The 13,345-nt window shown below is 39.1% G+C and overlaps 1 protein-coding gene across 1 annotated transcript in view; it reads right to left on the minus strand.

The window, feature by feature from the left end:
• DCHS2 (dachsous cadherin-related 2) overlaps positions 1–13,345 on the minus strand; it is a 190,054-nt gene that overhangs the window by 41,414 nt on the left and 135,295 nt on the right. Inside the window, exons 11-13 of the mRNA XM_025185469.2 lie at positions 7,748–7,882; positions 7,282–7,491; positions 2,043–2,900 (exon numbers count right to left, since the gene is read on the minus strand). Coding sequence (XP_025041254.2) covers positions 2,043–2,900; positions 7,282–7,491; positions 7,748–7,882 — 1,203 coding nt within the window. The remainder of the gene's footprint in view (positions 1–2,042; positions 2,901–7,281; positions 7,492–7,747; positions 7,883–13,345) is intronic.

Here is a 13,345-nt window from a genome sequence, read left to right on the forward strand (position 1 = left end):
TATTCATAAAGCCAGATTGTGTCCCCATACTATTTTCTTTCTTTTTTCCTCTCTTTTGTAATCTGTACATTGGAAGCAGAGATGCCCATTTTTCCTCTAAATTTGCATCTCTCTTGCCTTTCTGTCTGAGGATAGATTTCTTGGGTGATAATGAATAAAAGACTCACTGAATATAGAGAATAAAAGAAGGAACATAAATTTCGAGATACCTTATATGTATTTAAAAATAAATAAAAGCGAATCCTGCAGAAACAGCAGCTGTGACTATGTTCTATTGGTGAATCTGACACCCAGACAGTTCTACACAAACTACAATACAACTGTAAGAAGACATGGTGAATAATGAAAAGGTTTCTTACACTTGAAGGAGTGCACTGACTTGATTATATTGGTTAACTTCTAAAAGTATCTGTACACTATGTAAGACCATACTGGAGGAATGATACAAATATTTTAGTTGAAGAAGTCCTGGGGTTCTTACTAAGGAGGAGTTTGTCTGCATAAATACGGAGTAAAAACAAAGCAAGGACATCAGCCATTGGCCTTCATTATGTATATTACTTTGATTCTTTTCTGACTACAATGAAGTTTTGACTGCATGATTCCAAAGGGAACTAAAAATTATAGGAAAAGTGTCTGCCAATTCTGAGTACATTAATATTGAATTTTATAATGTATACACTTTCATAGGACTAGGTGAGAGAGTAAGTGCTATTCATATGGAGTAACGGTTCCAGAATCAGGACTGTAGCTAGCAAATCAAATCTTAAAGGGTTTAATTATAGTCATAACTTTTTGTAACAAGTAAAATTAAATTATTTAAATCATATAAAATATTACAATAATTAGAAAAGAAACAGAACTTCTACTTGGTAAAACCATCACATAAAACAATGCATACATGTATTTGCACTTCTGTACCCTATAGTTTTCTTACTACACACAGCAAAGCTTTTTGGCTGAAATCTTCCAGTTTCCCTTGAAGTTTCCTTAAACTTCCTTTAATCAAAACAATTTAATTTTACTCTTATTTATGTTTGCAATATATTTAGTGGGAGATCATCTGACTATGGTGTTCTCTTACTACTGTTCCTTGGAGTATTTCCATAATTTTAGGTTACGTTGCCTACCCTGCCCCATTAGTGCATCTGTATTTAGGCATATGCAGGATCACAAAAACTTATCAGTAACTGAAGGAATTCAGTCTCTATCTATAGGGGGGCATTTAACAATGTGGGCTTCTATCTACTGCTTGCCCTTTGTGCAAACCTACTGATTTCACAATGTTTTATTAAGTAAGAATGTTTTGCAGCCTCTGTGCATTCCCCACCTACTTCAACACATTCTTTTAGGGAGTTTGGAAATGTGAGGAGAATGTTGGAAAATCTCTGAATGCAATTACAGTGCACCAGGGATTTCACTAAAGCCAAAAAACATACATTGCAACAGATATTTGTAGAGTTCCCATCTACCGGAGCTTTCACTACATCTATTTAAGTGAACTATTAGAGATATATTACGTAATCAGTCTCATTTGGTTACACACACACACACACACACACACCTGCACAAGCACACACACTCAGACCGATAAATTTTGCCTTTATTCCAAGGAGATGTATGTTGGCAAGGAAAACAGCACAGGATAAAAATTGTTCATTCATCATTAGAGCATTACAGGCATTCTACAGATGCAGAGCATAGATGCTCAAGGGCTGTCCAGGGTGAGGGATGAACACTCAGTGCAACATCTCTTTCTTCTCTTGGAAAAAGGAGCAGCCTGCCTTCCATGATTGGCACTCAGATGTATGTGTGCAGGGGGACAGAAGCCCACCTATACCTCTGAGACAGTACATCATGCTCCCAGTTGGGCCATGGTGCACTGGCCAGGAAGATTTTTTTCCTCTTAACATATTGTTTGCCTATATGCCAATTACAATTTTACCCTAATGCTCCATATTGTGAAAAAGGCTCTCTACATGCTTCATCCTCAATAATGCCCAATGTCTTAGGACTCTGACAAGTCAGAGTTTGATACCCACCTGCTTCACTGTTTTCAGGCACTGCTACTGCATACAAACTATGGCTGAATGACATCATGTCTTCTAGTTCCCTTGTAGAAATGGCCAATAGAGCTGTGGCTGTCCTCGCTGGCACACCTTGATCTGAAGCCAATACCAGCAGATGGGTACTGAAACCTTCAGAAGGAAATGGCTCTTGAAGAGAAATCTCTCCTGTATTGATGTCAATATGAAACATAGTTTCAGGCACTGCAAAACTAAAAGCCACTGCACCATTTGGCCCCTGATCCACATCCTCAGCTCTCATAGTAGCTATTGTTTGATTCACAGAAATTTCAGAAGGCACATAAATTCTGAAAGGGTTCTGTAGAAAAACTGGACTATTGTCATTGGCATCATCAATGTGCACCAGAACGTTAACTGTAGAGCTTCTGGGACCTTGGATGCTACAGTCACTTGCCACAGCTCTAAATGCATATTGAGATTTGGTCTCCCGGTCTAGTGCTTTTGTAGTAACAACAACACCAGTTGTACTGTTAACAGTAAATGCTCCAAAGGTGTCATCAATCAGTGAATACATGACCTCACCATTCAGGCCACCATCTTCATCTGAAGCAAAGAGCTCAAGAACTACTGATCCTTCTTTAAGGTCTTCTCTCACAGAGGTCTGATAGTTCTTCTTTGCAAATATAGGGCTGTTGTCGTTTTCATCCAGGACTGTAATCTGGAGCTGTGTTTTGGAGCTTCTTGGTGGGCTGCCCAAGTCATGACATTCAATTATGAGGACAAAGTTCGGGACATCCTCCCTGTCTAAGTTACGAGTGGCCAAGAGTTCTCCTGATGTATCATTTAGAATGAAGTATTCTCCAATATTTCCACCTTTAAAATATAATAAAAATAAAACTATCAAAAACAATTTAAGTTTGGAAAAACCCATTGCTAGTACCATTGTGTTAATTGTAATAATATGATCCTATTGCTAGTACAGCTGGTGCACTCATGTGCCTTTGGCATATTTTCCTCCTTTTATAAAAATTAAAACCTGCACTTCATTTAAATCAGTGGGTGGCAGTGACAGTAAATCCAGAATGTCATATCCCTTTACAGAACAGCTATTTTGCCAGATGCATGTCTTTTTTCCCAAATCAACACACCTTATAAAATCTAGTGCAACTATGCTGCTGCACAAAGTGAACTCTTTCCAACCTTGGCTACGAATTCCAGAAACCCATAAAGCATTGCTGACAACAAATGTCGTTATTTGCCCCTTGCTCTCATCTACAAACCTGTCTCTTAGAAGTGAACTGTAATGAAGTCTTTTCTTTTTCTTTTTTCATTTAAAAAACTACTATTAAATATCCGAAGTAATGGATTTTAGAAAGTTACAATTTTTTTAAAGTGACTGGAATAAGTATATTGTAACAGATGAAGATAATTTTCAAATGAAAAGTATAAAAATAAAAGATGAATATTTAGCCCTTTCTACAGAGAGGGAGTAAACAGTTAACCATGCTGCTATCGAGTTAGCTTTGTAATACTGCTGAGGGTCAGAAATCAAAGTGAACAATCTCTTGTCATTTTTTAGATGAGGATTTTTAAGAGTTGGAGAAGGGATGTGTTGGAGTGTCGTGGCATGGTGTACATAGGTATGTGTTGGCAACTAACTTAGAAAACCAGATGAAGTTTTTAACATTCATGGGTGAAAGATGGAAGGTGAACTGGGTATCTATCCACCACTATTTGGAAAGTGAAAGAGGATTTAGGCAGGGGCACTTATTCAATATGTGATGTGTGTGAAAAGAGAATAATAACAAGACTGAAAAGGCATTACTTAATCTAAAATGAAACAAGTAGTCCTGTTGCATCTTAGAGACTAACAAAATATACAAGATCATGAACTTCTGAGGGTAAAACTTCATGAGATGATTCCAACTCATCTGATAAAGTGGATTTTACCCATGAAAGCTCATGATCCTAAATATTTTTGTGAGTCTCTAAGGTGCTACAGGACTACTCATTTTTAAAGATACAGACTAACACAGATACCCCTCTGAGACTTTTTAAAATGAAACAGTTACTACAGTCTCTGTGTGTCTTTGAGATGTGATGCAGACATGCATCCCACTGAGGAATATGTGCACCTGGAGCACTGGAATCAGAGAATTTTGCCTAGCAGTACCCATAAAAGTATGGTGCTCAAACTTAGTGGCCATAAGCTCTCCCCTGGCTATATTAGGAGTTGTTGCCCTGACCTCACTCATTTTCTTTGCACCTAATGCCTAGACATCAGACTCTGATGCACAGGGGATGGAAGATGGGTTGTGGAATACACATTAGAATTACATCTCACAGAATGACAGTTGCCATGTCCTTTCTTTGAGTAGAAGCATGTATTCCACTTGGGGTGTGTCTAGACTACATGCCTCTCTCACCAGATATAAATTAATGTAAATTAGATATACTGACATAGTCAATGAAGTGGGGATTTAAATATCCCCCACTTCATTAGAATAAAAATGACCGCTGCGTTGTGCATTGCTCAGCTGTTTGTTGGCACAAAGTGGCAGTCAAGACGGGGATCGGTCGGCAAGGAAAGCCTTTGCCGACCGATCCTGAAAACCTTTGCACGAGGCACAAAGGATCGGTCGGCAAAGGCTTTTCTTGCTGACTGATCCCCATCTTGACTGCCGCTTTGTGCCAACAAACAGGTGAGACGGCACAATGCAGCAGCCATTTTTATTCTAATGAAGCGGGGGATATTCAAATCCCCGCTTCATTGACTATGTCGGTATGTCTAATTTACATGCCTCTGTCGCCAGAGGCATGTAGTCTAGACACACCCTTGGATGACACACACAGGATCCAAACCTATAGGAGATGGGGATTCAGAGTGTACTTAAATAAGGACTGCAGGACTGCCTTCCAAAATTCTGCATCTGATCTGGATTCCATGATAGTGGCATAATGGTTCATAAACGTATATATCAATGACCACGTGGCAACCCTGCAAAACAACAATATTGAGATACCACTGAAGAAAGCTACTAAAATAGCTTGCTCTTGTTATAGAATGATCTCACACCCATAACGTGCATAGCCAAAACTGTTTCATAGACAGTTTTGACGCAGGAAGTTATTCACTTAAATTGTATGCAAGGAGACTGCTTGTCCCTTTGTACAGTCTGGATATGATACAAACAAATAAGATGCAATCCTGTCCAAATAAACGGCCTGAAATTGTCTGATGTCCAATGTCTGAAGACACTGTTCTTTTGGAGATAAATGCAGCTTAGGAAAAAACTACAGTAAAATATATCACCTGGTTTAAATGGAACTAAGAGACCACTTTAGACTCAAATTTTGGAAGTGTCCATAACATCACTTTGTCTTTGGAGAACTGTGTGTAAAGAGGCTCTGCCATCAAAACCTGAAATTGACTCTCCAGAGCATGAAACAATAGCACTCTCAGAACTCAAGGGGGACCTCTGATCTGATGAGACCCTTGATGTCCAACTATGCCAAATGAATTGTTTGTGCGGGTGCTGTTTTAGCCAACAGTGCCTAGCCACCTATTCTGTTTCTTGACCAATCTACAGATTGAACACCACTCCTTGACTTGGGCCTCACCTAAACACAACATACAGGACTATGTAGCACTTTAAAGAAGTGGGTCTGGTCCACGAAAGCTCATCATCTAATAAACCATCTTGTTAGTTTTTAAAGTGCTACATAGTCCTGTATTTTGCTTCAGCTACACCAGACTAACATGGCTACATTTCTATTACTAAACACAACAAACATTATTATTGAGATCATTCCACCCCACGAGGAATGATGTTCAAACCCTGGTGATGACATCACAGGGGTATTTAAATAAATACAGCTAACACTAAAATGAACACTTGGTACACTACTAACTATATACAACTAGAACAAGACACTAAAACAGTGAAAAGCTGTGAGATTAAGACCACAAAGAGACCTAACTCCAGCCACTGTCTATAAGAAGAAATTGATGGGGTTGGAGAGACATGGAGAGGCGAAGACCATGAGGCATGAGCACTGCCCTTCTCCAAATACTGCTAAGCAAAATTCTCTGGTTGCAGTGCACTGGACACACTGGTATGTAAGTGGAACACACTCTAAGAAAAATCTAGAATGGGTGGGCAAGAGAGCCTCCATGGGCCAGATCAGGCCTGGCAAGATGATTGATCTGGCACTCTGCACCTTGCCATTCCCCCACCCCAAGACCAATGAAACCTGGGGACGCTGAGTGCATGAAGTCTCCTCCCCTGCCAGGGGCACGCAGTACCAGAGGGAACCACCAGCTGTTCAGAACAGTTGGCAGTTCACTTTAGGCACCGCACTCCCCTTGCAGGGTGGAGGTCGGCGGCAAAGACTTCACACACTCCCATAACCCCAGACCACGATTGGCCTGGGACCGGGGGGAGCGTAACACCTAGTGGGAACCTCCAGATGTTCAAAACAGCTGGTGGGTCTCTCTACGTGCCAAAAGGTTGAGGGGGGGGGGGAAATATGTGAAATCTTTGCCCACACCCAGGCCAATCAGGGTCTGTGGGCAGGGTAGCACAGGAAGTGTCCTGGCTCTGCTCCTTCCACCTGAGACCCCGCTTCTTCTGGGGCAGCCCTGGGTTCACTTCAGAAATTTGTGAAGTGGCCCTCCCTTCAAAAATTATTGCCCTGAAAATTATTTTCCTGAAAACCACTGATTTAGTCTATCCCCTGCCACTGCAGGATTTTATCCCTGCTGTATATTTTTGTAATGCTTTGTGCAGTCTGGTTTTATATGTCCCAAGCATCTGAGCTTTCACCTCTTCCCTTACATCAATACCCTCATCCAAAAGAGCTCTCTCAACATAATTTCATTCCATTTATAATACCATGGAAAAAATGTCTCCTTCTCCTTGGTGATTATATCCTCCACACACTTACCATGCTCTCTCTGTCAGCAAGTTCTATTTTGGCCTTTTAATCTTTCTTCCTAAATTCACCACTCCAGCCCTGGATTCATTTTGTTGCTCTCCTCTGTATTCTCCCCAATCTGATGGTTAGTCTGAGAGGTTGGGTTGGAAGTTATGCCAATGGAAGACATGGAAGGTGTTTTCAATTTAAAAGGAGTCTTAAGACTCCTTATTTCACTAGCTGAATGAGATCAGAATTAATTTAAACCTGAAATGCCTGTTGAAACTATTTTCTTACATTTTATATTAGTAATATACAGAATAAAGACCATACTTACCAATTATATGATATCGTAAAGTTCCATTATCGCCAGCATCTAGGTCTATAGCTAGTGTAGTATGCACTACTGCTGGCTCTTGATTCTCTGGAATTTGAATCTCAGGAACAGGAAGGAGAAACTTAGGAGTATAGTCATTTTCGTCCAGTACTCTGCAGATAATGGTCGCTGTGCTGGATAAAGAAGGTGTTCCCCCATCTCGAACCAGCACTGATATGTAACACATAGAAAGCAAAGTTATATTACTGATGTCAGTGAAGTGACAATTCTTCATCAGAAATAGCAAAATATTAGAGTCCATAAGCTATATAGGAAAATTAGAGCACATGTGCTAATATAGCTGCTTTCTGATCATGCTACACATATCTGAGTAAGTCAAATAAAATTGAGAAACGATCATACTGAGAAGTGAACCCACACTTTCCACATCCCTTTTTGTAGTACTTCAAACATCTCATACTGTTACCTTTTATACTAAGAATCTCTTGGGTCTCCCTGTCAAGTGAGGCAGTTGTCATCACCTCTCCAGTATCTGAGTTTATCTGGAAAATCTCATAGCCATTTCCTGGTAAGATTTCATACTGAAGCATGGAATTTATTCCTTAAAAACAAAAAGGAAAATCCAGCAAAATACAAAAAGTTCCAGTTGTAAAACCCACTCTCTGGATACTGCTTTGTAATACTTTTTTTCCCTCTGATCTTTTGTCTGGGGAAGGTGTTATAGATGAAATTAACAGAACTGCATTGTTTTTGAAGAAAACATACACAAAATGAGCTAGGCATTTCATAGACTCAATTGAAACACAAAGTCCGTGTTTTTGGTGTGACATAACTAGCATAGGTAATGTAGTAATACTAAAGCCAAGAGTTAGAGAAAGTTTACACTGCCTGCTGTGTAAACTGAGAAATCTGATTCATTCTTATCCATTATGAATTCAAAATAATTTCTCTCATTTTTTCTTGTGATTTCAATGCTCTCATGAGAAAAGTATAATGTCATTTCTATTATTGAGTATAGAGTAAGATCATTCACACTTAACTTTAATGAGATTAATCTTATATTATACACAAAGGGCAATAAGAAGTCATATTTAAAGCTTTTCACGAGTTCCATTCAACCATTTTTCTGTGTTTTTTTAAACTAACAACCAAACATTTAGTAGTTCAGCTACAGTTAGTGCACTTGGAAAAGGATGGAGTTCTATACAAATGCTGAAACTCTTCTACTTAGGCGCAAACACCCTGGGCTTGATTTTGTTCTCACATACACTAGTGGAAATCAGGATAAATTCCACTAGAGTTGGAGTTGTATCCATATGAAACCTGTAAGAAGAGAAAAAGTGGCCCTATAAAAGCCAGCAAAGGTCATTTTTCTTTTAATTAGCTTTGGTGAAACCATCATTCACCTTAATAAACTTAGTACCTTTTGATTAAGGGACTAACTTCTGTAAATAGACTTGCATCTTATTAATTTAAAGGGATGATATGTTCATTAAAATATAAGTAAAGTTGTGTAGGAGAAAGAGGATACATTATATATACACTTACATCTTTCTAGGTAAGAGAAAAACATGCACTGGAGAAGACAGCTCTGAAATAACCCACTGCAGCTCTTCCTCATGCAAAGTCTATCTTTCCTAAATATGAAAACATCTCTGAAGTTCTAGCTCTTTGAAAAATGGCTACACTAACTGATCAGATCATCTGAAGTCAAGATCACCTCATCTGAAGAAGTGGGTTTTGCCCATGAAAGCTCATGATACTATACATATTTTGATAGGCTCTAAGGTGCCAAAGGACTACTTGTTTTTAAAAGTTGTTTGTAAAATTACAGACTAACACAGCAACCCCTTTGAGACAGATCCAAATCAACTGCATATAGCAATTATTAAATACACATGGAACTATAAAATCCATAATCGGCAAAAGAAGATAACTACCAAATTGGGGATAGAAATGTCATGAACTTATGGGAAAAGCCTGTGTCCTTTTGGAAGTAAATGGCCCTGATTTAATACCTTCATGGACAAATTATTCACAATGGTCACTATTTGTAGCCAATGCTACACAGACACATAGCTACCGTAACAGTCAGCTAACCACATAAATGCACTATTGGAAATAAAATTTCCAACCTTTAAAATCAAAACCACAAGCTTCTATCCTTTGAGCTAGAGGACATTCTTGATTAATTGCCAGTGTGGGAGTGCTTATAATATTCTCCTTTCAGGTCTCCAGCCACTGGACCACAAGCCCATTAGCGGATGATAAACACTTAAGCATGTCAGACATTTTATCCAGGAGAGGGAAGCAGTGATTATACATTTAGTACATTATAATGTCATACACCTAGCAAAACAAGAGACATATGTACACTGTGTAGGTGCACTGTTGACTGTTCTTGCTAAGGAAGCTTAAATATTTCCATTCCAACACCTCTTTTTCAGTTGCTCATAACTTTCTGAAATATTCCCTTTTTTGACAGAAATTTTCACTGCCCAAGTGGAATTATTTTTCTGGAAGTGAGTGTGGAACTTTGCTCCAACTACTGGCAAAAATGCTTGGAGCCCAACAAACCCATAATGAGAAAATACTTTTCCATCCTTCAGAAGTTCCCATCTGAAGAGTCTGTACTTCACCAGCCAGTAAAAACTCAGGATGGACACAACCATTGCCCCCTGCATGCTCTCTCTCTCACTTTAATTCTTGGCAAAAGAGTACCCTCTCTGTGGCAGAGCTCAGAAGCTTTGCAGGAGGTAAGAAGTCTCTGTAGCTGCTCTCCTACAGAGTTCCTAACCTGAAAAATACTCCTGCATTTTACAACTAATATGAAATGTATGAATCAGAACTATTTACTGCATCTTATAATTGCTACACACTTATTTTTTCTATAAATCCTGTATACCTTGTTGTTACTTTCGACCACACACTATCCTTTACAGCCCACAGTGAGAAACTGAAAGACAAACATTGAAAAACAATGTTTTCAGAAGCTATTACTCTTCTGAATATGCCTGCGCGGCATGCATTCAAACCCCTAATGCGAAAAAGCTAGACTCTGTCCAGTATCCTCATAGGTATTGCTTCTGGCATACGTTGGGAAGTTAGTAGTACAGTAGAGCACACAAACCAATGCACAGATCCAAAATACCTGCCCTATGATACGGTACCAATACTAAGCTGACTAAAGACAAAGTTTTCTTACCATCATTAACCCCTTAACATTGTCACCCAGAGAGGCAAGGGTTCAGTAATGGCAAACAAGAGTAGATAATGTCCCTGTTGCCTGTGTTCTTTGGCCCTCCACCAGTCAAACACTATTTGTTGAAGATCAACTCTGGACCGTAAGGTTTTGTTTTAATAAACTCCACACTGTAGATGGCCAGTCTAGCAGCGTAATGATCAAGTGGGGCTACATCACTAATTCCAACACCGTGACTACAAAAAGAGCTTAAAATATGAAACTTCTTCTGCAATGCCAGCTCTTATGAGTGCACTTGGCAGAGTTCAATGATCAGGCAATCACATATGTATAGATGTGATGGAAAGCAGTGTGAGGACATGGCAAGATTACTCTGGAAACAGGGACTTCTGAACTGGATGCCTCTCAGGACATGGCACTTTTTACCAGATTTAGTATTGATTTCCTGTACTTGAAACAATTCTTCTTGCACATCAAAAGCTGAAAAACATCTTATCTAGGTTTCTGGTACTACGATTAATACTCTGATTTCATTTTCATGATACTTATCTGTGGAACTACAGACAACAGTGACCAGGCGCTTAAAGGCAGAACTTATTAGACATACTAAGTGGTGGTTCAAAGCCCAAGATTTTTGCCATAAAGGGGGTTCCTCTACCCAAGCATCTTACCTAGTTGGAACATTCTGAAGATCTTTTTGCTCTCATGTCTGAGAATTTAGATTTGTTGATTTTTTGCATCATATGCTCTTACTGGACCTGCAGGATGCATGTATCTCCAGACAGTTTTAGGGATTCAGTTTAAGGAACGTACAGGAAGCATGTTCAGGAGAAACTGCTCAAAACTGTTTACTCGGTACAATGGCCAAGAAGAAGGAGATAAGAGTTAGAGTTCCTCCGGGGGAGGTGGAGAGTCTATGGGAGCACAGGCCCTCATACAATACAAGACCTCAAACAAAGAGGTTTTCCTGCAAGGAAAGTATGGGGTGCCAATAAAAATGCAATGGTTGCTTGCCTAAGGACTAAATGTCTCTTTCTATGGAAGTTGGTGGAGCAGGATGTGCAATGGATGTTGAAAAGAGTAAAAGTGGCCTCAGCTACTAATGCAGTCTTTCATAACCGATCCTTCAAAGTGGTGGTCTGACTCAAAGCCTGAGTCAAACACAAACTATTTTACAGCTGCATGCTTTCGCTTTTCTGCAAGGAGACACTCTACAAAGTGGGAGGAAGAGAAGGCTGCAAGGTACATTTGACAGTAAACAGGACACCTCCATGTGGCCAGTTAAGGAACACATGACATGAAAAATATCAGTGAAGGGAGAAAAATAAGACTCATATGTAGGGCAAACAAGTAACTTTGTGGACATGAAACATCTCTATCCACCTGTTGTAACTGAAAAAACCAAGGTGATAGCCCATACATGACAAATAGTTGTGGCATTAGTCCCAAATATATATAAAAAGCAAATAACACTTATTTCAATATGTTATATGTTTATTTAACTACATTGTAGCTTTTCCCACCTTTTGCTTTGGGGTTTGAATAGTACTGCAATATATACATAAAATTGGCCCAAATTCTGATACCGTGAGAAAAAGCCCCAATGGAAGGACTGTGGTTTCCAGAAACTATGTTCAAAAATAACAGAGCTGGAGGAAGGAACCTTCAGCCACAACATACTGCTCCAATCCAATGCATCTATGCAGACAGCCTGTTGCTGGCTACTGTTCCATGCCACCCCTTAAGTTTGGAATGCTGTTTCCATCTCTTTTTCCCAACTCTCTGCTACTACCTCCTCCTTATTCTATATGCTCCCACAATTCTCACTTCCCACAAGAAAAAAAATAAAAAATGATCATGGGATTGGGTGGGGCTAGCATTCAAGCAAATTATTTGTGTATCTTGGCATCCCTCTTTTTTCACATCAGGTACTGTTTTCACTTCTATATTGAGTACAGTGTTGAACACACTCTTGGTGATTAACAACAAATAAATAACATACTTTAGGGGTAAAAGGGTGGACAAATATTGCTCAGCTGTTCTTCTGGCTTTTGGCCATGTAAATTCACACCATTCATGCAGCCACTGGATTACCTGCCTCCTTCTTCCCTTCAGTGGTCTTCTTCGTACAGCTGTTGTCCAACAGTGAACATATGTGGCACACATGGGATGAAAAGTCCATCCTATGTAGTCTGTCTTCCTCAGACCTGCCTTTCATAATGATTGTGAGCACAGTAGTAGAATTGTAAATCTTGCTGAGTGCAGAGGATGGTTTTGTTAACCAGCTCTAACAATTTTTTTTACATAGCACAGCATTATACAACACTGCAAAACACATGTGGAGGAGGAAGAAAGCATGTTGTACAGAGGAAGTGAGCATATGAAGAACCTCTCTACCTCATCCATTTTATAAGCCTCTGAAAAAAACATTAACGTTATTAACTTAAAAAATATACAAAGTCTTCATGTCCTCAATTTTTCATCATGTTACAAATTTGTAGTTGGCGTATAAGTCAAAATTCTTTTCTGTGCTATTACAACAAAAGTCTTGGGTGACAGTGCCCCTTTCTGGTCAAAAGAGATTAATGCATATTTGCTCATTCCATTACAATGAAAGGATCTTTATCTAGTAAATTAACTTTTAACTCAAGAAGTATATTGTTTAGAAGGAACAGAAGTTGCAAATATTTACTTAAAGTTACTTTAACTTTACCTTAAAAAGTTTCAAGTTTTAGAAAAAAAATCACTGTCTTCCACATCAGGTTCCCAAACAATTCTAGATCTACTTCTTTAAAGTAATAGTTTTCCAAAATTAAGGCCTGATTCTGCTCTTTCTGTTATTGACTGATGTTTTGTCTTTCA

This window comes from Pelodiscus sinensis, chromosome 5 (assembly GCF_049634645.1).
Source record: "Pelodiscus sinensis isolate JC-2024 chromosome 5, ASM4963464v1, whole genome shotgun sequence".
NCBI classification, from domain to species: domain Eukaryota; kingdom Metazoa; phylum Chordata; order Testudines; family Trionychidae; genus Pelodiscus; species Pelodiscus sinensis.